This window comes from Cetorhinus maximus, chromosome 12 (assembly GCF_964194155.1).
Source record: "Cetorhinus maximus chromosome 12, sCetMax3.hap1.1, whole genome shotgun sequence".
In the NCBI taxonomy this organism is placed as follows: Eukaryota; Metazoa; Chordata; class Chondrichthyes; order Lamniformes; family Cetorhinidae; genus Cetorhinus; species Cetorhinus maximus.
This window is the reverse complement of record NC_135890.1, coordinates 27514469-27542187: the sequence shown is the minus strand read 5'-3', so window position 1 is coordinate 27542187 and position 27719 is coordinate 27514469. Positions and strand designations below refer to the sequence as shown.

The window sequence follows — 27719 nt, the reverse complement described above, 5'->3', positions numbered from 1 at the left end:
GCCCATCCATCAACGGTGAGCACGGTTGCTTCGACTTCATGTCGGCGCAGTAGCTGCCTGTCGTCTCTGCAGGCTCCTTTCAGGGTGCTCCAGATGAGGGCGGCATTTCCTCCACCCTTCTGCCAGTGACCGTTGCATCAGGCAAGGCTGTGACAACTGGGGAGATGCCAGCTGTAGAACTGGCAGCTCCCTCCCAGGTGGGGCCAGCACAGGCTCCATGGGCCAGAGGATGACTGCCAAGGTCATGGAGGCCAACAGGACAGCAGAGTTAGCAGCCTGTCTCAGTTGCCACTCCCAGCAAGGGATCAGCATCAAGATGTAGCACCCAAAAACGTAAACATAAGGCACCTTAGGCACACCATGGGTTTATCACTGGTGCTTTTGTGTTGGCCGGAGATGAGGTCTTTATGAGTTGGTGTAATTTTTAACACCTTTTTCATTTTGTTTCATTAAGTTTCTTTGGTTGCAGTATTAAATTCAGACATGTCACCATGGCTGAGGTTGCCTCTTTTGTTCTGCAGGTGGTTGGTTTCCAATAATGTAATGAGTGTTTTGTGGGACATTCAACTTTATTAACAAGGACCTTAGTTAATGTTCCTAACCTGGCAGATTTTTCACTTAGGTCTCGAATATGGAGCATACAGCCCAGGCTTGTCCTGGAGTTCCATATGTGGTGTGCTAGCTGAAGGTTCATTGGACTAAAAGCCTCCCAGGTGTCCCTGCCTCCCTGGAGTATGCCCGGGTCAGCAACTACCCCCTCAGCGTTTTCCTGTGCATGCTCATCCTCGGACTCACTGCTGGACTCATCGTGTGCAGCCGCAGCCAATGCGTCTAACACAATCTGTGGGGTACTGGAGTGCGCCCCCTGAGCAGTCCAGGCATCGGAAGTGCATCTTGAGAAGACCAATGGCTCTCTCCACCACAGCCCTTGTGGAGGTGTGGCTCCTATTATATCGCTGCTCAGCTTCTGTTCTTGGATGGCGGAGAGGCATCATGAGCCACCTTCTGAGGGGATAGCCCTTGTCACCCAGCAGACATCTATCCAGCCGAGCCGGAGCACTGAAGAGCCCCGGCACCTGGGAGTGTCTGAGGATGTAGGCATCGTGGAAGCTGCCTGGGTGCCTTGCACAGACTTGAAGAATCAGCGTCCTGTGATCACACACTATCTGCACGTTCATGGAGTGGAAGCCCTTCCTGTTGACGAAGGCACCGGGCTCACCTGCTGGCGCCTTGATGGCCACATGTGTGCAGTCTATTGCACCCTAGACGCTGAGGAAGCCAGCAATGGCCGCGAAGCCTCTGGCTCGCTGTGCCTGGCTTGCCTGGTCCCAACGGTAGAGGATGAAGGTCAATGCACGCCTGGACAGAGCGTTTGTAACCTGCTTGACACAAGTGTGGACAGCTGATTGGGAGACACCGCAAAGATCACCCACCGACCCCTGGAAGGAGCCAGAGGCATAAATGTTGAGGGCAGCTGTGACCTTTAGAGCCACTGGCATGGGGTGTCCACTCACACAGTTGGCAGAGATCTCAGGCCCAATCATCTGACAGATATAGTTGATGGTCTCCCTTGAGAGACAGAGCCTCCTTTGGCACTGCACCTCAGACATATTGAGGTAGCTGCTTCTTGCTCTGTATACCCTGGCAGCAGGATAGTGCCATCTTCTGCAGCCCCTTCCGCCTTGGACTACCTCTTGGCCCTGCACCCCTTGTGCCTGCGCCTGACCTCCCAAAGGTGGCTTCCCTGAAGGCTGAATATGCACTCCTGGCCTCCTCCCCCTTCTAGCCCTCCCTTCCTCCTCAGAGGAGGTGCCTCCAGTGGAAAGTTCAGCTCCCATTCCCAGGCTAAGGGAAGGTTTCCTGAAACATGCAGACCCAAAAAAGATTCCTCACTGCAGAGTGCTGACCTGAAGTTTGAGAGTCCAGACCAAGCAGCAGGTATGCGTTTTGAAGTATTGCAGATCACACAGGCAAGCATCAGTAGCTTTGAAACATCAATATTTGACAGAGTACACTCGCGACCCCACTGAGCCTTCCTATCCCGCCTGTGGATGAAGTTTATACAAATGTGTCCTGCCCGTGCGCCGACCCGAAGATTGCACGGGCGCCGAAAAATTGCGGTCGATTGGCACCTGAAGGGCCTTAAGTGGCCCGTTAATTAATGGTGGGCACACATCAGTGAACATCGCGCGCCTGCCCAATGAAATATTGCGATGGCGCACGGTAATGTCGGGACGCTTGCCCGATGTAACCACGCGTCATTTTACGTGCGTGCGGGGCCCACTCCCAAAGACCAATGGGAAAATCTGCCCTAATGAACTCCAGGTTGGAAATATTATAGGTGCATGTTCTCAAATATTTCAGTTTAGAAATTGATGTTGGATTTTCAGTGAAAGGCCTAGAACCTGTAATATTGCATAGAAATCCATACAGCTGAATTCATTTATTTTCATAACTAAAATGGAGTAGCCCTTACAGAAGAATTTTTTTGACTGGAAAGGTAGAATTTCATAACACATCAAAATACTCACATCACCTTCAGTAACATTTGTGTATTTTGGATTTTAGCCCTGCAATAAAAATGATTAACTGTTGGGTGTCTCTGTAGTTTAAATTATGCAAAGTCCCTGTTCTGCTAAATTTCAGTTCATAACCCCTTGTTTTTATTTGCACCTTCAATATGGTTTATATTCTGGACTATTTTGAACTGTTACTCTTTTAGTTTTATACGTTGACATACATATCTGGCTTAAGGGCCTGGATTTTGCAATCAGCCGTGAAACGATGGTACTCATTGCTGACCCTGAAGAAAACTTGGCGTGGATTTCACCTTTCATGAGATTAATTTCATTCTGGCATCAGTTCAAAGAGCTCTCTGGCACCCAAAAACAGTCATCAAGCAGGGTAGGCAGCCAATTACACCAAGGGCAGAATTTTCCCGTCGGCGATTTGGGGGCGGGGCCCACTCGCCGACAGGAAAATGATGCGCGATGACGTCGGGAGGAACCCCCGACGTCATCCCACTCCATTTAAATTTTTAGGACGGTGGGCGGACAGCGAAATCTGCTGTTCGCCCACCGACCTGTCAATGGCCAATTGAGGCCATTGACAGGATCATTAAGCTCGTTGAAAGACATGCCTGTCCAACCTTAAGGCTGGCGGGCAGGTCAGGAGCCCCAGCGGGCTTCTGAAAAAAGATAAAACCTCATCCACCAGCAGGATGAGGTTTCATCTCAGTTTTTAAAAAGTTTATTAAAGCTTCACTCATATTTATTAACATGTCCCATCTCGTGTGACAGTGTCACATGAGGGGGACATGTTAATAATGTTTTTATTTCTCAATTTTTAAAGTTTTTTAAACATTCGGCGCTCTCCCTGAGACAGCACTTAGTCTCAGGGAGCAGTGTGCTCTTTCACACGCATGCGCAAAAGAATGCACTTTGATAGATGGGGAATCCCTCCCCCCCACACAGGATTCCTGTCGGGGAGGCCGCTGGGCGGGCGTTAATTGGCCCGCCCACGTAAAATGGCGGCTGGCCCCATTTCGGTGGCAGAGTTCGGCTGCCCGCCCGCCACCGAGCCAATGGGGCCCGCCCGCCCATCAAGGTCAAAATTCTGGCCCAAAAGTACTTTCACAGACAGCAAACTAGGAAGTAAAATGCACTGGCTATGCTTCACATTTAAATATACTTTACAGAGAAGTGGAATAAATGATTGGGACATACGCATGTGGCAGAATTTTGCCCTTGGCGAAGCAGGCGGAGACGGTCGGGAAGCCGATTGCTGCCCGCAATCGGCACTGGACCGCGATTTCACACTGGCGGGCCAATTAAGCCCCACCCAGCGTGAAACACGAATGGCAGCGCTGAGCACTGCCTGTGCAGGGGGGTTGGGAGGAGGGTGAGTGGGCCGAGCGTGAACTTCACGCATGGGAGGAGATGAAGAGATATGTTAAAAAAAAGTAATGAAACATCCCCTCATGTGACTCTGTCACATGAGCAGGGACATGTCATTAATGAAATATTAAAGTTTTTATTTTATTTTAATTTGCTTTTGGAAACCTAGTCACGCCTGTGGATGAGGTTTCCAAAAAAATGGAAAGGCCGCTTGGCCTTTTTGTCTGCCTGCCAACCATTAGGTTGGGCGGGCAGCAAAAAAATTTAACTTAATTGATTACTCAATGGCCTTAAGAGGCCCTTTAATTTTCGGCGGGCGTACTGCTGGCTCCAGCATGCACCTGCTGACTGAAGTATTTCGCAACTACGTGTTGACGTCTGCATGCTCAGCCAACGTCAACGCGTCTTATTTCATGCTCGAGCGCGCCGGGTGTGCGCCCAGCCGCCGAGCGGAAAATTTCTGCCCATGGGATTTAGAGGATAAATTATCATAAGTAAGCATTAAAAAAATTAAAAATGTGGATAATTTTTTTATTATAATGGAGAAATTTGACATTCCACTAATAAAAAATTAGTCTTTGAGGGTCAGAACGGTTTTTCAGCAGTAATTATTATGCTGTTAAAATCTCAGTTACACCTCTTTCAACAAGGTGTAACTTTTCACGGGCATTTACAGTGAGACTAATAGCATAAAAGGGTAAGTGCTCATGAGTTCAATAATATCTACTTGGTGCTGAATTTTATCCCCCCCCACCCCGGTCAGGTGTATTTTGGCAGGGGGGGCATAAAATCCAGCACACCACCATCTCGCCCATCCCGACCCATTTCCCTTAAAACCATAGGTGGGTGGGTGCCAAAATTGGCAGTCCACCTGACAATTTTTTTAAAATGGGCAATTGAGCTTGAATACTATGCTGCCCACGCCATAATACAGTGGGCAAAAGCGGGTAGGCCATTTTTTTAAAACAGACTGGTTAAAAGGCAGGAAGGAAGGTGAAGTATGTCCTTCTGAAGTGTCAGTGGTCTTCTCCCCAAAATGTTAACCCTCCCCCTCCCTTATCACTTCCTGCCTGGCCATCAAAACCTGCACCCCACCCCCTCACCCACCTTCCTAGGCCCACTGAACCCTCCCTGTCCAATACCCCTGACATACCTCCCTACAGAATATCCATGTTGTCTTCATCCAGGGGCCTAGTTGCATTTGCATCAGCGCCCACTACTGAGTTCTAATAGGACTGCTAGAGCTGCTAGCCAATCTGATTGGCTGGCAGCTCTCAAGAACTCTACTCTACTCTCACCTACTTAAGGCCGCCCGGAACACTTTATGTCTGTCAGGGGCCTTATTTAATGTCGATTGGCTCAGGACTGACATTTCTTCCAAGGTGGAGGGCATGGCACTAGCAGTACTTACCCCTCCATAAAATTCAGCCCTTGATTGCAGTGAGTGGGTACTTCATAATAAGGCCATAAGACATAGGAGCAGAAATTAGGCCATTCGGCCCATCGAGTCTGCTCCACCATTCAATCATGGCTGATAAGTTTCTCAACCCCATTCTCCCGCCTTCTCCCCATAACCTTTGATCCCCTTATCAATCAAGAACCTATCTATCTCGGTCTTAAATACACTCAATGACCTGGCCTCCACAGCCTTCTGTGGCAATGAATTCCATAGATTCACCACTCTCTGGCTAAAGAAGTTTCTCCTCATCTCTGTTCTAAAAGGTCTTCCCTTTACTCTGAGGCTGTGCCCTCGGGTCCTAGTCTCTCCTACTAATTGAAACATCTTCCCCATGTCCACTCTATCCAGGCCTTTCAGTATTCTGTAAGTTTCAATCAGATCCCCCCTCATCCTTCTAAACTCCATCGAGTATAGACCCAGAGTCCTCAAACGTTCCTCATATGTTAAGCCTTTCGTTCCTGGGATCGTTCTCGTGAACCCCCTCTGGACCCTGTCCAGGGCCAGAACATCCTTCCTGAGATACGGGACCCAAAATTGCTCACAATATTCTGTGAAATCACTGATAGCAACACCTGTACTCCCACGTTTAACTGTGCGTGTGCAGAGTCCAGAAGTTGCTGGAGTAGTGATGGAAAACGCTGACCGTTTTACTGTTATTACAGCTGCAAAATCCAAGCCAAGGAATCCATCCCCTTTTCCTTAGCTCCCTTTTTCCTTTTCCCTTCCTTTGTATCCAGGTTTGGGTGAATATATTGTTTAAATTTGGAGGCATGTTACTTGTGCACTTTATTTTTCTGTTAGGAATGGGTGGGCTGGTTTGAAAGGAAGCTAAGAGTCGCTGATGACAGTTTACCAAATTCATTAGAAACATATTGCAGAAATTTAAGGCACCTGATCAAGCAAATAAGCCCCAAATCCTCAAACCAATGGAAAGGTTCACACAGATAGGGAAAAAGAACAGCTAAATGGAATAGTGTCACCCACAGAGTTTTGTTTTACTTTATTTATTTTTAAGAGAAGGATCTGGGTAAACAGAAGCATGGAACACATCTTAATTATGAGTAATTTCCAAATGGAGCAAAAGAAGGTCCATGTTTCTTGTGGAGCATATTCCCAAAGAATTAAAGATAAAGTGGATTAGGACAAGTTTTGAACTACTGCAACATTTGGTAGTTTGAGAGCAGTAGCTTCTTAATTAATTTAATTTATTTCAAAGTGATTTTTTTTCCTACTGTCCAACGTCAAATCTACAAGATGCTTTCCAGCATACATTTGACACTAAAAATTATGTATAGTTTTATTTACATATTCTGGTTAAATATATTTTTTTTAATTGAATTCGTTCAGTTTTGAAGTACTGCTGTTCTTTGTTGTTACTGCCATTTTATTTAGTGAGCTCTATTTTAGACATGTTAATATTTTAAGTTGCTTTGTTGTATAAAGAGATGCTTGTTATATTCCGTTTTAAATTGAGATTATTTAACACTCTTGAATGTGCCAAATTTGTGGTTCTGTCTAACGAAAGATATCCAACAAAGCTGGATGAATACTTTGTTGATTACTTGTGGGTATTTCCTATTTCTGCTTGGGCTGATTATCTGTTTCCTGCAACAGAATCTGGTGAACATGAAGACAAAAGCACTGATGCCTCAGGTGAGATTTTTTCACATCCTTGTGCTGCGCCAGTCTATGGCCTTACAAAGGGAACAAGAGAAGATTCCGTTTCAGAAAAGCAGACCAAACTCGAGGATGGTGACGATTTGGGTCCATTGCCCGAGAACTGGGAGATGGCATACACAGAAAAAGGCGAAGTCTACTTTATCGAGTAAGGCATTTTAATCAAATTCTTATGAAATTTCTAGATGAACATTTTTAGTTAACTTGATTTGGAAATGTTCTATCCCAGTTTAACTTAAAATTATATAGCTGGTTAAAAAGGGCTGAACTTGCCAAAACTACAGCTGCCTTGAACAATTTCTGTTGCACCTCTTGTGTAGCTAATTAGATTGTGTAAGGAAATTAAATGTATTGATTGTAATTTGACTTGAACAACCAATTCTTTTAAAAAAAGGCTAGAGCTGTTTGTTTTATTCTTAGCCATAACACCAAAACAACATCCTGGCTTGATCCACGTTTAGGTAGAAAGGCAAAGCTCCCAGAAGAATGTAAAGATGATGGTAAGTAGATCTGCATTTCTTCGTTTAACATGTGTGCATATTCTTTTTAAAATTCAGCTACCTTTTTTTAGATTTGATAGTTGGAGAGTGCATCCTGCCGCTGAATGATAGTTAATGAGAGCAGCTAAGACTGGGACACAGGTGACCTTCACTGCTTGCTGCATATTTGTTCTTCTCCTGCCCAGTGATATCAGCTGCAGCAGTGTAGAAACTGAGCTTGTCTTTTTCTGTACCTTGGAGACTGTATGTTAACTTTGTATTTCTGATTTAAAATTGAAGGAGACAAGCTGCAATCTGGAAACACTGGACAGAAGCTAGGTACTGTAACTTTAAGTAATTTTCTTGTTTTATTCTCAAAATAATACATCTTTTCATATAGCCATCTTATTTGATTTTAGTGGAGAGTTTATACCATCGTATTTCTACATTTCCTCTAGTGTAATTTGTTTTAATTTCATGAAAACATTCACAAAAGCTGTTTTAAGTTAGTATTAGGAAAGGGATGTCAGTGTTATCTACTACTTGCATCTTATGTTCTGTTTTAGTTGAGAAACATGTCATCTAAAATATAAATATAGTTCATACAAATATGCAAAAATAATTTGTAAAATGATCAGCATTTACTTTTATCACAAAGCAAAGAAAAACTTAATTGAAGATGAATAATCTCCTACAGGAAAAAATAAATATTTGTAGGGAAAAGCACTTTTATCTGAGGTTGGTGCATACCAAATGAAGATATAATGTAGAATATTTTTTATGTGATCTTGGAATGGATTACTCTTAATTTTCAGAATTTTCAGAGAAATTTGTAAAATTCACCCTAACTTATTATATAAAGCATGCATAATATGTATAAACTGATAATTCTAAGGTAGGTTTTCACTGTGAAATTAAACTACTGTGCCCCTAGAAGAAGTGTTTGTAGCAAGCCTTAATTTGTTTTTGTTGTTCCACCATCAGAAAATCTTTAGCAGTTTTAGAAGAAAGGCTTGATTTAAAGCTATGCTCTCCACATTCATTTTTTAAACTTGTATTTTAGCATTTTTTGTGTTGATCTTTGGCATTTGAAACTGCACCAACTGCAAACATTTATTTTTTCAAATTATTGCTGTTCTTATCTGAGGTTGGTGCATACCAAATGAAGATATAATGCAGAATATTTTTTATGTGATCTTAGAATGGATTACTCAGAATTTTCAGGGAAATTTGTAAAATTCATCCTAACTTATTATATAAAGCATGCATAATATGTATAAACTGATAATTCTAAGGTAGGTTCTCACTGTGAAATTAAACTGCTGCGCCCCTAGAAGAACAGTGTTTGTAACAAGCCTTAATTTGTTTTTGTTGTTCCACCATCAGAAAATCTTTAGCAGTTTTAAAAGAAAGGCTTGATTTAAAGCTATGCTCTCTCATATTCATTTTTTAAACTTGTATTTTAGCATTTTTTGTGCTGATCTTTGGCATTTGAAACTGCACCAACTGCAAACATTTTTTTTTACAAATTATTGCTGTTGGTAAAATGTGCATAACAGAACACAGCAAATGTTTGAACTCCAGCAGTTGTCTCCTTTTTATCTGCCTGCTGCACTGAAACAAACGTTTCCTTAGCAACCACACTGCTACCAATGAGCAGGAGACCCAAAGTAATCAATTAAAACGGTCTCTGTAGTTACATCCATGGCAACAATGACAGAAACAATGATTTGTTTTTATTGCTCTAATAAGATGTCATTCTCAATGTCAGTATGTGCCGCACCACCTAAATCCATAGTGCACCCACCTCTTTTTATTCTCTTCTATTATTTCCTCTTTTTTTAAATTTATTTTAATTTTTACCCAATGCATCGAGAGAAATCACAGTGAGCGGTCGTTGCCTATGGTATTTATTCAAGAGAATAGACTAGTATAATTATTTGATTGGCCTGGCTGGATGTCTATTGTACCCAAAGATTCCCTGATGTGTATCCTACAAAAAGGATCAGCTTTTTGTTTCTAGAAAAAAATTCATCACATATAAAACTGGGGCCGATCTCTTAATCACAAAACAGAGAGCCATCAGCACAGGGAGCCGGATTCAACTCTAAGCAAGATTTACAGTAAAAGTTCTAAGTTTCAGCTACTGGATATATAAATAGAGGAGCAGGAGTAAGCCATTCGGCTCCTTGAGCCTGCTCTGCTATTCAGTAAGATTATGGCTGATTTGATTGTGCCCTCAACTCCACTTTCCTTCCTACCCCCAATAACTATTGAATTCTTTGTAGATGAAAAATATAAGAACATAAGAAATAGGAGGAGGGGTAGCTCATTCAGCCACTCGACAAACTGATTGTTATTAGAACACACGCTCACGCATACCCTATTAGAAGCATACATATTCACCTGCGGAAGAAAGCTACATCCATTTCTAGTTTAGCATTCATTTTTGGAAATAAGATTAACTTAACAGGCTTCATGAAATGTGAACTTTGTAGTAGGAACACAAATTCAGCAAATTAAAAATATTTTTTATGGTGAATTTGATAAAATTAATTGGTTAAAACATCTGGGCCTGAAATTTTCAATCACCGTGCGGGGGTGGGCCCGACACGACAGCTCATAAAATGACACGCGATGACATCGGGTATGCGTCCCGACGTCATCGCGCTGTCTCACGAAGTTTCATTCGGCAGGCACACGCCAGAGCCGGCTGTGTGCCTGCCAATATTTAAACGGCCTATTAAGGCCATTAAGGAAGTAATTGAGGTCAACTTTACGCTGCCCGTCCAACCTTAGGCCCAAGCGGCCTTTACGTTTTTTAGGAAACCTCATCCACAAGTGGGATGAGGTTCCCTAAAGCTTTTATTAATTAAATTTTAAAAGTTTCTGAAATATAAAAACATGTCCCATCTCATGTGAGACAGTCACATGAAGGGACATGTTTAATTAAATTTTTAACCCATTCATTTATTTATTTCTAAAGCGCTTCAATCTCCCTGAGGCAGCTCCATGCCTCGGGGAGATTGAAGCTCTCTTTCGCGAGCACGTGCGAAAGAGCGCTGGCCCCGACTCTCCCTCTTCTCCCCACCCGCATAGGTAGCGCTGAGCGCTGCTGCTCACGTCTTACACTGGGTGGGCTTTAATTGGCCGGCCTGCGTAAAATGACGGTGCGGAGCCAATCGTGGGCAGTGGTCGGCTCCACGACCGCCCGCTCCCGCCGAGCCTGCCCGCCGACTGAAAAATTCAGGCCCTGGGGTTTTGAGTATTGGTTGCCAAAGCAGGTGGTACAGTAGATAGGTCAATTGTTAAATGCTTCCTATACACACATTACAAATGTATGGTTTCAGTCAAATAACCGTCTTTCAGTAACCCAAAGGAAAACCAGTCCAGTGTCCACTCTGGACTTTTATTTAGCCTGTTTAACTACATTGAAAACATTTATCCACTTATTATTGCAGAGCTGGTTATTTTGGTGTGAAGATATTTTTGCAGCCTGCAGAAATCTTCTTTTCTGATTATTGTATACAAAGTCCACAAAGGCACAATATAATGTTGAATTTGTCATGAAAATCTCACCTCTACAAAATTAATAAGTTGTATTTAAGTAGTAGCACAGTAATAGTACTTGTTTTTGACTTTTTGATAGTCACGAAGTTCTAAAAGACGTTTTGTGTAAAGTGCAGTGCTTCTAATTATGGGGATCTTCCTCAATTTAAAAGCAAAAAGTATCTTTATTCTCCACTTGGTTAAATTCATGGTGGATTTTGGGATATATTAATTTTGTTGTTAACAGATCATTCTGTTAGAGTAATTCACAATGGATCCAGCCATCCCATATTTCATTATTCGAAACAGTGTGCACCAATAGGCTATCTAACTCTGGAAACAATCACAATTCAAGAAAGGAATGTTATGGCACAGCGGATGGTAAATGCTGAGTTGTTCAAATCCCAAAGGGAAACTTGAAACGACTACCACAGCTTGTTTTGCAATTTGTGTAAATTTCGAGATGCGTGCCTTGAATTCAGTAGTAATAAGACCACCAATTCTTATAGCAAGAAAAATGACTTTAAGCACATATATATGTCTACAAATTACTACTATAATAATAACTTCTAAATCCACTAATCAGTTTAACTCCCAGTTACACTTTCGTTAAGGCAACTGTAAGACATACAGATTTTAAAAGACCCAGGCAAAGTGACACACAATACCCTGAACCAGTCGAATTCAAAGTGAGTTTTCTTAACTTCAATTCTTTGACACAGCAGCTTGAGGCATAGATGTTGAAGGCTTTTCACACTTGTTAGATCTTTAAATTCCTACCCTTACACAGATTGTTTTCTCCTTTATACATATGTTCCCCTTTGAATGCAAATTCCCATTGTTTCACTATGTCTTTGGACTTTACCTTTCTGATAATAAAAATCTCTCATAGCACTACGTTTTATCAGTAATCGTTGGGCAAAATAAACACACTGGCCAGAAACTTACCATTGTTGGGCAGGCCAGGTGGGCAGGAGTGGGGGTGGGCGCGGAGCTGATTGCCGCCAGCAATTGGCTGCGCACCGCCATTTTATGTGGCTGAGCTGAAATTTGTTAATAAAGATAAAAATTATTTACACATGTCCCCTCATGTGACAGTGTACATGTGACATGTTTGTCAATGTAGCGAAAATTTATTTATTGATTTTATTAAACCTTCAGGAAACCTCATCCCGCCCATGGTTGAGGTTTCCTGAAAAATGTGAAGGCCGCTTGGGCTCTTCATCTGCCCGCCAATCTTAAGGTTGGACGGGCAGCGCTGTTACTTATCTAAATTACTTTCCTAATGGCCTTAATAGGCCCTTGACAGTTCTGTGGGCTCACAGCCGCCTCCTGCGTACGCCCACCAAACATAAGATCTAAATGATGTGCGATGACGTTGGGTCGCATGCCCAATGACATTGCGTGTCATTTTGCATGTCGGGCCTGCCCTCGCACGCCGATGGCAATATCCTGCCCACTGTTTCTAAACTTCACCAGGCTAGGTGACACATTTCACTCCTCCTTTGAAAACAATCTAATCTGGTTTATTTAAAAATGCAAATGTCCTTTTACATCTTACATTCTAAACTTCCCCCATGTTTACCATGTTTACATCAAAGCTTCAGACCAGCTGCCTTTAATCCAATTGTGTCTCACATACACACAGAGAGACACGTATAGACACAGACACCACTATTTTACAATAAATTCCAATAACATTATGAGAATTATTATACCTTCCTGACAAGGATGGTGACAGTAAGCAGGAAATGTAGGCCAGTTAGTCTAACACCCGTGAATGGGAAAATGCTAGAACCCATTATTCAGGAGGTAGTAGCTAGACACTTAGAAAATCACAATCAGGCAGAGTCAAAATGGTTCTGTGAAAGGGAAATCGTGTTTGACAAATTTATTAGAGTTCTTTGAGGATGTAATGAGCAGGGTGGATAAAGGGAAGCCAGTAGATGTACTGTATTGGGATTTCCAAAAAGCATTCAATAAGGTATCACATAAAAGGTTACTGCACAAGGTAATCTTGGTGTTGGGGGGTGCGATATATTAACATGGACAGAGGATTGGCTAAATAACAGGAAACAGAGAGTCATGATAAATGGGCAATTTTCAGGTTGGCAAACTGTAACTAGTGGAGTGCTGCATAGATCAGTGCTGGGGCCTCATGCATATTAATGACTTGGATGAAGGAACAGATTGTATTTGCCAAATTTGCTGATAGGTTAAATAGGTTAGGTGAGTGGGCAAACATTTGGCAGATGGAGTATAATTTGGGAAAATGTGAGGTTGTCCACTTCGGCAGGAATAGTAGAAAAGCAGGATATTATTTAAATGGAGAGAGGCTGCAGAATGCTGCACTACAAAGGGATCTGAGGGTCTTTGTACATGAATGTCAACATGTTAGCATGCAGGCACAGCAAGTAATTAAGAAAACAAATGGAATGTTGGCCTTTATTGCATTGGTTCCTGGTCATTTTCCCACATTATATTCCACCTGCCCACTCACTTAACCTATTTAACCTATCAGCAAATTTGGCAAATACAATCTGTTCCTTCATTCAAGTCATTAATATAGATTGTAAGTAGTTGAGGCCCCAGCACTGATCTATGCAGCACTCCACTACTCACAGTTTGCCAACCTGAAAATTGCCCATTTATCCTGACTCTCTGTTTCCTGTTATTTAGCCAATCAACTATCCATGTTAGTATATCACCCCCAATACCAAGAGCTCTTACCTTGTGCAGTAACCTTTTAGGTGACACCTTCTTGAATGCTGTTTGGAAATCCCAATACCCTACATCTACTGGCTTCTCTTTATCCGCCCTGTTCATTACATCCTCAAAGAGGGTGATAGAGTATAGAAGTAGGGAAGTATTGCTACAACTGTACAGGGCATTGGTGAGATCGCACCTGGAGTACTAAGTACAGTTTTGGTCTCCTTACTTAAGGAGGGATATACTTTCATTGCAAGCACTTCAGAGAAGGTTCACTAGGCTGATTGCTTGACCAGGAACCAATATAAGTCAGCGAGCCCAAGGTTGATAGGGGAATGGGACTTGCAACGAGTTAAGACACGGGCAGCAGAGTTGTGGATGACCTCAAGTTTAGGAAGGACAGAATGTGGGAGACCAGCCGGGAATGCATTGGAATAGTAAAGCCTAGAGGTAACAAAAGCATGAATGAGGTCAGCTATTTCTCAAAGCAATTATTTAACATTTTAGCTGTTTTTGTGACCCAGTACTTCATGGGAAAAGAAAACATCAAATCTCTCATCTTGCTAAATTTAAGCTTGTGTCTTTTAATTTTGTGTTGACAATTGAACTTAAATCACCTGTTTATATATTCATCTATACTTGGATCTATGCACACCCTGATAATATATTACATGTACAACCCAATCCTCCACAAATCTTCTCTAATGAAAACCCTGAAAATGTCTCTATATCTTGGAGCCAATTTCCAAAAAACACCTTTGCACCAATCAACTTACTAGATCACATTTTCTCCAAACCTAGTATGTGATTCTTTTTTGCCAAACTCTTAAGTTCACCTTAAAACAAACACCATAGAAAACCTTCATTGCATTTATTTGAGCGTTTGTAAAAATTAATATTCCCCCTGAGGGTAACTATGATAAACTGCCAAACAAAATTTTCTTCAATTAATAAAATGCAACATAAATATTTTAGAACAACTCAGAGGGTAGGTCACCTTTGTAGAGAGAGAAACAGAGTTAATGTTTCAACTTGATGACCTTTCATCAGAACAAAAAGATGTGACAGATGAACAGCAAATGCAGAGCCGGGGAAAGGGGAGAGCAGGAAAAGAACAAAATGGAGAGATCTGTGATTGCATGCAGGATATAAGTGGTTAAATGACAAAAGTGATAGTACAAGGCAAAATGAAGTGATAATGCGACAGGTATAGAGACAATAGATGAGTCCAGGGGATGGTTACAGCAGAATAGCAGAGGAGAAGGAAAACATGGATAATTTGACATAGAGAAGGCTCTTGTGGCCCAGGATTGTGACAGATAAACTACAGGGGCGTATGCAGTGTATCCAGGTGTGTCTGAGATCAGTTAACAGATTGAGGATCAAACTTAGAAGCTTTGTGGTCTGTATAGGTTCAAAGCATATAGAATGACTCATTGACCCATGGATAGCCTCAACTTTACTTCATCTGTAAGAATCTTAGAACTTTCCACAAAACTAAATCTATCAAATCTATTTATTTGATTTGAACAAAACAAAGTATAACTCAAGAAAAGCTGGCTTTTTACTTGTAGATTCTTAATTTTCAATGGCATTTGTACAGATGTAAGTACTTATTACATTTTTATTACTTCAAGTGTTGACTCAGTGGCAGACTTCTCACCTCTGAGTCAAATGGCGATGGGTTCAAATTCCACTGTAGGATTTGAGCACGTAATTTAGGCTGACATTTTAGTGCAGTGTTTTGGGAAATACTGCATTTTTGGTGCCATTTTGGATAAGGTATTAAACTTAGACACTGCCTCTCTGTGCAGATATCATGAGCTTCTAATTTAAAAGCTGTGGATCTCTTCCATATAGATGATGATAGTTAGCAGTCAAATGTGAAGTTTACAATATTCAATTTTGCTCTCTAAACATCCATGAAGAGTTTGAGATTTAAAGTACTATAGGCTAGAAGTAGAACAGTGCAAAAGTGTTGCTTCATTTCCTGGTGTGAGTGTCTGTTGTTTGACAGAATGTCTGACACATTTGTGTTTGATCAATCTAATGCCATGACAGATCATTACTTTCAATTAGTGCTTCAGTATCTTATTTGAGTCGAGAAAATTCTTTGTTTTTTAAAAAAATTCATTCAAGGGATGTGAGCATTGCTGACAAGGCCAGAATTTGTTGCCCATCCCTAATTGCCCTTGAGATGATGATAGTGAGTCACCTTCTTGAACTCCTGCAGTCCATCTAGTGTAGGTACATCCACAGTGTTGTTCCAGGGTGGGGGTACAAATTCCAGGATTTTGACCCAGCAATAGTGAAGGAACAGCAAAATTGTTCCAGTTCAGAATAATGTGTAACTTAGAGGGGAATTTGTAGGTGATGGCATTCCCATGTGTTTGCTGGCCTTGTTCTTCTAGGTGACAGAGGTGGGACACATTGCTGCCACAGTGCGCTAGTGGTGGAGGGACCGAGTGTTTAAGGTGGTGGGGCGGAATTTTCCATTCTGGAAACTAAGTGCGGTGGCGGGTAGGAAAGGCAGCGCTTGCTTGGATTTTTCTGCCCGATTTTCCATTTTTCAGCTTATTAATTATGCATCAACGAGGAGCTTGTCGAATCTCATGGCGGGGCAGGCAGGGATTCATTCACCCCGCTGTTATCTCATGTGGTCAAAGGTCCTGGTGTCATATTTAAATAGCACCCACACAGACATTCACTCACTGCAGGCCAGGTGTGGTGTGAAGTTGTGCTTCACCAAGACGCCCAAACAGACAAAACCCTCAGCGCCACGGTTCAGTGAGGCCTCCCTGGGGATTCTCCTGAAGGCCGTCCAGGAAAGGCGGGAGGTCCTCTTTCCGAAGGATGGACACAGAAGGTCCTCCCACCTGACTGCACCAGCTTGGGAGGAGGTTGCCAGCGAGGTCAATGCCCATGGCCAAGAAAAGGACCGCCCTGCAGTGCAAGAAAAGAATGGGTAAGTCAAACTTCTATTCACTCCAAACTCTCACTCTCACAAAGGCATCAAGCAGTGTAAGGGTTAGAGCCCACAGGGATGTCATACACGACCAGCATATGGGACATCAGCAATGCATGTCTGCCAGCCACTTTAAGCTCACCATCTCATGTAAGATCCTGCAGAAACGGTGTCTTAATACCTTACTTGGGAGGACTCAGCAGACAAACAGATAAAGTGAGCATGCATGCTTCTGAAATGTTCTTTCATCCATAGTGTTCACAAGCAATTCATTTGTCTTTATGCAGGACAAGATACATACATACAAACATATCTCTCACAACAGACGGTAGACATTCTCCATCCTCAAGGACCAGGCGGCAGAGCTTGCTGGCAAGGACAGTGATCATTTCTGGGTAGAAAGCAAGATCAGCCTTCCCCAACATAACAGTGAGAGTCAATCCAGTATACAGTAGCAGGATGTGGGCAATGACTGTGAGTGACCTGTAATATTGGAGCTTGCCTAGCCAGTTGCTAATTATCTCGTCTCTCTATTCCAGCTACCGGCAAGAAATGGCGGAGGAAGACCACCAGCCAGTGCCTCAGCCCCAGCCCCCAGAGCACCTCAGATGAGGAGGCAGAGGAATCATCTGATGAAGACCCATCACTGTGTTCACCTGCATCCTCCATCAGCGAAGGTACACCCACCTCAGTGGTTCCTAGTTCTGGAGTAGACTCCGGGTCACAATCTGGTGATCACCTCACGTATCCAGAGTAGGCGGAGGTAGTGACAGCCAAGGTCTCTGACACTAGGAGAATTGCTGAAGACCAGGCCACTGCAGAGTCTGAGTCTGATGCTGAGCCTCTGCAATCAGCCTTGAGACATGTTGAAGATGCAGAGACAGGCAGGGGAACATCAGACAGAGTTGTCAGAGGCCGTCACTAGACTGGAATGAAGGATGGAGGAGTCCATCCACATTCTGTCTGATGTCATGGCTCCAGCATGTGAACACATCAAAGTTTCCATGGGAAGGCTGTTGGCTATCTTGGAGACCTAGGTCCAGCAGTTTCTGCTGGATTTGCGCTCGGACCTACACACCGTCGCTCTATGGGTGCATTTCAGCACTGGCAAGGCAAGAGGGGGATAGGTCACCTCAACATCTCTCCAGGTGTGCCTTCTACTCAAGGAGTCAGGGATGGGCCCTCAGACACCCAAAGGGAGGAGGAACACCAGCCAGACACATTAGGGGCATCCACTCAGGATACTCCAAGGGCTCTCTGCCACTCCAATTCCCTCTGCCTGTGACCCCCATCAACTCCAGTAGGTCAGGCCAAGAAGGGTGCGCCTGCCTTGGAGCAGGGGACCCTTAGCAGACCAAGGCCCACCAAAGGATGTCTGCCAAAGTCATCTCAGATAACAAGGCATAGCAGTCAGCAGGCTGCCTCCACCTCTGCTGCAGATGTCGGGACTGCACCTAGATGCAGGGTAGGGTAGGGTTAGAAAAATTAAGAAGATTTGAATGCACAATAGTGGCCTGAATGATCCTTCACGATATATAATCTGCACTACTGTAAATATATTTCGCATTTATCCCTCTCCAACTGTCAGGTATTGAATGGCTAATCAATGTGAAGCAAGGTCCTGTGTTCATTCAAGGGTACCAAATGACCACCCCACCAACACCCCCCACCCCAGCCTCCAACCAGTTATCTCCCATCTGATCCCTCAGTTCCATAAAGTCATTCAATCTCATCACAGTGAATGGCCTTCAGTCCCATATCTGCGACATGAACAAAGGCACTTCACATGTGAAAATGATGGCTGGACAATACACATTACCCTTGCATCTCAGGTAGATATTTTTTAGCCTCGTGAGAATTGGTCATCAAGGTTAGATTATCCTGATGCTGTCACACTGAAGCCTGTTGTATCAAACCACTACAAAGCCACAAAAAAGGAATGAAACTGGACGGACCGCCCAACTTGGCACTGAAAACGACACCGGCGATCTCAGCCCTGTCAACTCTGCAAAGTCCTCCTTACTGACATCTGGGGGCTACTGCCAAGATTGGGAGATCTGTCTCATTGACTAGTCAAGCAACAGCCTGACATAGTCATCCTCACAGAATCATATCTTACAGATAATGTCCAAGACACCACCATCACCATCAAGCCAGGGGATGAACCCTGGCTCAATGAAGAGGGCAGTGCAGGAGCAGCACCAGGCATACCTAAAAATGAGTTGTCAACCTGGTGAAGCTATAACACAGGACTATTTGGGGTCCAAACAGCATAAGCAGCAAGTGATGGACAGAGCTAAGTGATCTCTCCACCAACGGATCAGATCTAAGCTCTGCAATCCTGCCACATCCAGTTGTAAATGGTCATGGACAATTAAACAGCTTATTGGAGGAGGAGGCTCCACAAATATCCCCATCCTCAATGATGGGGGAGCCCAATACATCAAAAGATAAGGCTGAAGAATTTGCATCAATCTTCAGCCGCAAGTGCCAAGTGGATGATCCATCCCGGCCTCCTCCGGAGGTCTCCAGCATCACAGATGCCAGTCTTCAGCCAATTTGATTTACTCCACATGATATCAAGAAATGGCTGAAGGCACTGGATACTGCAAAGGCTATGGGCCCTGACAATATTCTGGCTATAGTACTGAAGACTTGTCCTCCGAAACTTGCCACATCCCTAGCCAAGCTGTTCCAGTACAACTACAACACTGGCATCTACCCGGCTATGTGGAAAATTTCCCAATTATGTCCTGTACACAAGAAGGAGGACAAATCCATCCTGGCCAATTACCGCCTCATCAGTCTACTCTCGATCATCAGTAAAGTGATAGAAGTCAACAGTGCTCTCAAGTGACATTGTTTAGCAATAACCTGCTCACTGATGCCCAGTTTGGGTTCCGCCAGGGCCACTCAGCTCCTGACCTCATTACAGCCTTGGTTCAAACATGGACAAAAGACCTGAACGCCCGAGGTGAGGCGAGAATGACTGCCCTTGACATCAAGGCTGCATTTGACAAAGTGTGGCATCAAGGAGCCCTAGCAAAACTGGAGTCAATGGGATTCGGGGGAAAACTCTCCAATGGTTGGAGTGATACCTAGCACAAAGGAAGATGGTTGTGGTTGTTGGAGGTCCATCACCTCAGCTCCAGGACATCACTGCAGGAGTTCCTCAGGGTAGTGCCCTCGGCCCAACGCCTTCAGCTGCTTCATCAATGACCTTCCTTCCATCATAAGGACAGAAATGGGGATGTTCGCTGATGATTGCACAATGTTTAGCACCATTTGCGACTCCTTCAATTTTCATTCCCTTTCACTCTATAGGAAAGTGCCTGCTTTCTCTTCAACTATTTCCTAAATTAGCTGATTGCAATTCCTTCTCATCTCCTCTATTTTATGTTCTTTCTCCAAGCCCCTGTAATACTTTGGGCCCAGTTTTAACCCATTCACAACCTATCCAAGTAACCAGAGTTAAAATAGGACCGTTTGTTTCTCCTTGAAGTTGTTACAGATGTGCAACAAATAGTCTGCACTGATACAATATAATCCTTGAGCACTGGATTTGCTGCACAGTACAGATGACTGTTGCTTTGTTTAATGCATTCAGCCGCTCCTTAATGCCATGTAGAGTGAACCCAATTGGTTGGAAATTGGCTTCAATCATGGTGCAGACCTAGGAGGAAGACAAATGGGATTATCCACTTAGCATTTTTACCTAGAAAACATGTCAGTTTTGTCTCTTGCATTCATGTGTAGGACTCTTATAGCTGAGGATGGAAATATTCATGAAGCCTCCTGTTTCTGTGAGTTGCCTGATTTTCTACTGCCATTCATGATTTGATGCAGCACGGTTGTGGAGCTTTGGATATAGCAGTGGCTGTAGCATTGTCTATAGCTCTGCATACACTGCTTTTGGTATTTTATATTCAAGCAACCCTGTGCTGTAACTTCACTAGGTCGGAGTCCTATTCAAAAGTGCTCGTGATATTTACTTCTGCCTACTGATACAGGGCTGTGTGACAATCCCGGTAGAGACTGATAATGTTTGAAAAGAGATATGAATTTCCCAGTGACCAATGGAAATCATCGCATGGCAAGATTTCATGTTTTAAGTCTTTTACTGTAACAAAAACTAAATCAACAGCAACCAAACATTACTTAGTAGGCAATACAAAAAGTCCCAAGCTTCTCCTGGCTTTAACAGGATCTCTTCTTCCCTGACCCACCAGTGTGAATATTTCAGCACCCTTTATAAACAAAGTCCACTTTAATCAATCTTCTCTGCATATTCCAGTGGATTTCTAGGCACCCTTTGGCAAATCTTTGGTCTTTGACTCTCCATAAGCTTTGTTTCTTCGAATGGGGGATCTGTCCTCACCAGCACTCTGCTTGGTGGTTGACCTGAAAATAGTCTTATTTTCCTGCTTGGCATAGCAGTACCTGTTATGGGTCTCCTTCCTCAAATCTCTTAGTCTGACTGACTCTGAGAGCCTGTGACTCTGTACACAGCCAGGCCAGCTGCCTCTTTCTTTGTGTTCAGGTGTTAAATAATCTTGCACCTTACTTTCAAAGTTTCAATTTGAGTTTCTGTCTCCAAACCAAACAAGTTACATGGGTTTGTCTCTGGGCAGATTTAGTATGAGGATACATGGGTTTGTTTCCAGGCAAATGTTATGGGAGGTAACATCCCCCACTCCAAACCATTCCATTTTACCTTGAATTAACTGAATTAGTTAAAAATATAACCGTCTTATGAAGTCTAGCATTTTTAACAGCTTGTCTCTCAGCTTGATATGGATGAAGGAGTGAGGGATGTGACAGGCCACATGGTTACAGATTATGGGAGTATATAATTCTCTTATTGATGGCCCACTATGCCATCAGTTTGAGCTGCTGAATCTGCCCTTAATCTGTTGAAAATCACAGTGTTAGCGCCTGCTACACACATAAGGGTGTCATGACTTGGAGATGAGGCTTTGGCCTGAATTTTCATCCTCGAGGCTGGTAGCGGGAGTCGGGAAAATTCCGGTTTGGCCCACCTACCTTGAGAGAAAGTGCCCACAAAAGCGGGATCTTCTTTGCTCGGGGGCAGGGGTGGATGGGTGCAGGCTGGGGTGGGGCTAGCTGACCTGGGAAAGTGGTCGAGGCAGCCACAGTGGCTGCTGGGTGCCGAGGTGGGCTGTTTAAAAGGCCGACCTTGGTCTGTGGGACTTTGTCCCAGTTAAAATACAAAACACAAAGGACCTCCAGTCCTCAGCCCTCACACCCCCTCTCCCTTCACACACTCCCCATGCTCCATCCATGCAACTGCATGCCCCCCACCCACCCCCTATGGCCCCTGTTGCCAAGCTATGCCCCTCCACCCATCTGCCATGCCCCCTCATGCCCACTATGCTAAGCCATGGCACTTTCATGCCCATTGACTCACTATACACTATAAAGAATGCTATTGTGACAGTAGAATGTGTTAAAAAAGCTTTTAAAAAAGTGATACATTCTTAACTTTCCACAATGTTAAAAAAAGTCATTTCACTATAAGGCAATAAAAGTGTCAATCATCCAGATCCTTTGAAGTATCAATAACAAAATCCACAAGCCCTTGAAACCACTGAACCTTGAGTATATAAACATTGTGAAATTGACTGCAGAGAGCCTGTGCTGTCAATGAAGCAATGTTTTCTCTGGGTGCAGCTGCTTCAAAAAGAGTAATGGTTGGCTCAGCCAAGCATACAGAATAAGGCTTGGATGGTACAGTGATCAATCATACTAAGGCTTATGTGCACAGATGTGCCTACGATAGATGGGTTGGAGAGGACAAGGTGAAGTAGTAACTTTGTATTGGGTTCCTGTGCCACCTGACACAGGCCCAGTCTAGTAGCTATGTCCCTGATTTTCCACTGCTATTCTCAATTTGATGTGGTAGAGCTGTAAAGCTTTGTATGTAGCATTATGTCCATAGCCTGCTGCATTTGGTGTTTAGTGTATAAGGAGCACTGTGATGTAGCCAAAAACTGAAAATTTCCATTCGTAGTATTAACATTTGAAGAAAGTGTTAATGGATAATTTGCCTAATTACATTTGTAGCTGATCACATAAAAATGCACAATTTTGAAAACAGATAAGTTCTTCAAGTGCAAAAAGCATTTAAGTAACTTTCATTTTAGAAGTCAAACTGGTTATGTAAATGCTCTAAAATTATAAAATGGACTGAGAAGGAGTTTCCCCTACTTAAACATCTCCAGTGATGAGAATACAACATTTACTGAGGATTAGACCAGCTCTGGTGCAAACAGCTAATACAATTTCTAGAATTATGAAAGCTATGATACAATGTACCACAGCAATGACAGCTTAACATTAGGCATTAAATGAAAAAGGTTTTGTTTGTCCTTTATCAATTCTTTTTTTAGATGTTTTTGATTGAACACTACAATTATGAATGCTAATTGCAGTTCTCAAAAATTGCAATTCTCAACAGTGGTATAGGGAAACGATACAATAATTACAATCAAAAACAGGTTACAAAATAGCAACCACTGCAGCATAAAATGGCTTCCATTGTCTGTTTCTCCATACCTTTTGTACTTGGAAGATTAAAGACAAATAATCAAGGAAATCCCAGAGGTAGCCCTTTCTCTCTCTCAGCTTTTCTTCCTCCTTTTTAAAATAGAATTTTGCAGCACATAAACAAGCCATTCGGTCTAACAGATCTTTGCCAATAATCATGCTCTGAACAAGCTTCTTCTCACCTTACATCACCTCACCCTATCAATATGTCCTTCTATTTCTTTCTCCCTTATGTACTTATCCAGCTTCCCTTTAAATGCAACTATACTGGTTGGCTCAACCATTCCATGTGATAGAAAGTACCACATCTTAAAAAAAAATTGTTCTTGAGATGTGGGCATTGCTGGCAAGGCCAACATTAATTTCCCATCCCTAATTGCTCTTAAGATGATGATGGTGAACCGGCTTTTTTAACTGTTGTAGTCCATCTGGTGTAGGATCATCCACAATGCTATTTGGGAAGGAGTTCCAGGATTAGGGAGGGCAACAAATGCTGTGCTTGACAGCGATGCTCAGATCCCATGAAAGAATAGAAAATAAAGATGAATGCACAGTTGCTAGATCTCCTGTGTCTGCATGGGAAGGTGCAAGGCGTAAAGGCAGTAGGTGATGGAACACTGAACCGGGACTTTCTGGAGGAATTGCCTTCTCCGAAGGTGGAAGAGGAGAGACAAATGTTTTTCTTGGTAGAATGACCAAATAAAACAAAGGTGTGCGGAGTGGAAGGGAAGGCCGAGGGAGACCTTATGATGGTTGTGAGTGAGGGAAGATTCGAGAGCAGAAGCACAGGAAATGGGACAGAGTCAGTCTACTTCTACAATGCTGGTAGGTAGGAAGTTCCAGGACTTCGGCCCAGCAATAATGAAAGAATAGTGATAGATGTCCAAGTCAGAATGATGGATGTCTTGGAGAGACATTCGGGGTGGTGTTTTCAGATACCTGCTGTCCTTTTCCTTCCAGGTGGTGACGTCACTGGTTTGTGAGGTACTGCTAAAGAAGCCTTGACTGTTTGCTGTAGCATATACTGTAGATAGTACAGACTTCAGCCTTGGTAAGCTGGTGGTGGAGGGAGCAATCTGCTTTTTCCTGAATGATATGAAGATGGTGTGCACCAGATGATTTCCTGTGCTGCAAAGACCATGGCTGAGTCATTTGTAAAATGTATTGGTCAAATAGGTTCAAGAATTCCTGTACTTGGGTTGTATAGTATAATAATAGAATGTTAATCATTGTTCTATTCAATGCTTGTGATGTTCTTTCTTATGTTAGAATCATTATTACTGGGTATGGTATTAAAACAGACATAACTAAAACTATGAACTAATATATATGGCCCTTGAGTATAGTAGATTGAGAAGTGACCTGACCAAAGTATTTAAAATGTTGAAAGGATTCAATTGCAAACTGAGAAACTGTTTCCTCTGGTGGGAGAAACAAGAACAAGAGGATGTATAATCTTAAAATTAGAGCCAGACCATTGAGGAGGGAAATCAGAGAGCATGTTTTCACACAAAGGGTAATAGAAATCTGGAATTTTGTCCCCAAAAAGAATTGAAACTTTCATGACTAAGATCAATAGATTTTTGGTAAGGATATCAAGGAATATGGAGCAAAGGAAGGTAAATGGAGTTAATTACAGATCAACTTAGCAAAGCAGGCTCAAGGGGCTTAATACCCTTCCCCTGTTCCTGTGTTCCTATAAAGCAGACAGATTTACCCAAACAGAACTGTTGCATGTTAATATTAAATATATGGAAATCCTACATTTTTCACCATTTCATTGCCAAAGGCACCTTTGTGGTCTCAAGAAAGAGATACAAGTGAAAGCCTCTCCAAAGCCCTGCTTCCCATGGATAGAATGTTGTATCAAAGTAAGTACAATTCCCTGAGTGTGTTGGGTTTTTGCGACGTAGTTGCAGAAGGATTTTTATTAAAGTGTAGTTAAATGGTAGATTTGTGCACCAGTCACTAACAACTTGAACATATGAAATGCACTGCAATTAATAAAAATGGCCACTACATTGCCTTTGAACATTTGAATGAGGAAATGGAAAAACTGACTATGCCAATGAAGATGGTTAGGTGATAATCACATTTGAATGTTTATATAGTCTATGTAGTTGAAATAATTAAGTGTAGCTTCACCATTTATTGAATTAAATCAAACATGTAGTCATTTCTTTTTTATTCTTTAGCAATGGTCTGTTTCAAGAAGTATTGGAAATAACTTTATACTTCTTAAACATCCTACCCAATTATCCTTTTGTAACAAACTCCAATACTTACCTCAGGTTTAAATTGAATTTGCGGTTCAGGATCTACATTTCCTGGCAGGCCTCAGTACTTTGGCATATGCACCGGCCAGGAAGTAGCCAGACATGCACGGTTTGGTGTCTTTTACTGTCTTTAGGCTGGGAACTCAGGTTGCCTGTGCTTGTGCCTGCCAGGAAGTGGCTGAGCATGTGTAGTTTGTTTTTTCACACCTTCAGGCCAGGAACTGGCCTGCGCACATGCACAGAAAAAGAAAGAAGCGAAACAGCGCGAAAAGCAGATTAGTGGCCTGGAACCAGAGCACCATTAGAGAGGTGTTGCAGGGAGCAGGACACAGGGAGGGAGAAAGGGCGAAGGTCCCAAACCAAGAAGAAGGTCTTAAATCAGGAAGTGGGACAGAAAGAGGTCCCCAAAGAAAGTCACAGGCAGGGACAAAGACAGCGATCAGAGATAGATCCCACTGAGTCAAGATAAATGAGAGAAGCAGAGAAAAAGGCTCAGTTGAACTTCATGCAAAGGTAATTTTGCATGATGTTCAAAACTTTTAAAAGCAAGAATAAATAAGACGGAAAATGGAAAAGATTTCTAACATTTAAGACATAAAATGTGCTCGCTGAGTTTCTCTTGCTGACAGCCAGCACCAACATCACAGGTTGATTCTATGATTATGATTATGTAAAATGTAAAAATGATTGCTGAAAATAGATGTTCAGCCGTGACATAAATAAACCCACTTTCAGTGGGCTTGAAACTAGTAAAATTCTTTGATATCATTCTATTGTGCAAAGATTGCAATGCTTAAGTTTAACAATCAAAGTATATACTGTGGCTTTAGGGATAATATTTATGGAACTATGGGTGGAATAGTCCTAGATTTTCACTAAGTGCAATAGTGGGTAGGGAAAACGACAGTTTACCTGCTGGTCACAATGGTGACTTCTCACGCCGTATCGTCCGAAAACCACTGCGATAATTATGCATTCCCGGAAACACGCCATTTTGATGGCAAGCAGGCTCTCATTCACCCGCCACACCATCACCTCACTGCTTCATCACACCAGGCGCCACATTTAAAGTGCAGTTGCGCATACACCTCTCAGTGCTTCCAGCCCAGGAACTGCTGCACAGAAGACAGGATGGCCCAGAAAGGAAATAAGACAGCAGTTTAGTGACACATTCCTCAAGTGCCTTTTGGATGCTGTGGAGGCCCACCGTGATGTCCTCTACCCCACTCTGGCTGTAGGAGGGGCAGCAGTGGTCAGCGCCAATGCCCTGCAGAAGAGGACAGCCACCCAGTGCCACCACAGGCTGAATGGTCTCATCCGTTCCACCAGGGTAAGTCACTCTTCTCATCACTCTCAACTCACTCACTTACAAATCTATCACACATCCACAGGAATCTCACACCCCAAGGGACAACACCACTAACTCTCATACACACCCTCACATCTCCATCAGGCTTATATCCTCTGGAGCTCACATACTTATCTTGTTCATGGCTCCTCTCACCACACAAACACTCCATGCAGTGCCATGTGTCCTGCTCACACTCTCTCCATCTGTTTCCAGGCAGAAGAAGCCTGCCCACATCAACAGGGAGAGGTCCCAGACTGAGGGTGGAGTGGCCCACATTATGGCCCACACTCTCTTTGAGGAATGTGCCATCACGCTGACTGGTGAGGACATGGACCGTGCCTTCGGCGACGGCGAGGTCAGCAGCGAACACTCTCATAAGGATCCTGCACCACATCACCCCTCACTCAATGCAAATGCGAGTGCTCTCTCTCCTGCTTTTGACTGTGCTGACATGCACAAATTATCCCTACTTTGGTTCACAGGGAGCTGTGCCAAGCAACCGACACCCTCAGCCAGCCAGTCCCTCAACTCCAGCCAAGAGGACTCCTCTTCCATTTAAGAGCTGGAAATAAGAAGCCTAGAAGACCTTTCACAGTGCTTACACACACCCTCCACCAACGCAGGGACACACACCTTGGTGGGACCTAGATCTAGAGCAGACTCAGGTTCACAATCTGGTGGTCACCGCATGGACACATGTATGTAACAGGAGGGAGGCGGGTTCAGCCGAGCTCCCCAGCACTCGGCTGTGAGTTCAGAGTCAGGTGACGAGCCTCTGGATTTGGCCTTCC

At 43.2% G+C, this 27719-nt stretch overlaps 1 protein-coding gene across 13 annotated transcripts in view; it reads left to right on the top strand.

Annotated features, from left to right (window-relative positions):
- magi2a (membrane associated guanylate kinase, WW and PDZ domain containing 2a) overlaps positions 1-27719 on the top strand; it is a 959248-nt gene that overhangs the window by 740045 nt on the left and 191484 nt on the right. For all 13 annotated transcript variants that reach the window (XM_078553297.1, XM_078553298.1, XM_078553288.1 and 10 more), the window contains 3 exons: positions 6970-7180; positions 7453-7532; positions 7812-7850. In XM_078553297.1, the coding sequence (XP_078409423.1) occupies positions 6970-7180; positions 7453-7532; positions 7812-7850 (330 nt within the window). The remainder of the gene's footprint in view (positions 1-6969; positions 7181-7452; positions 7533-7811; positions 7851-27719) is intronic.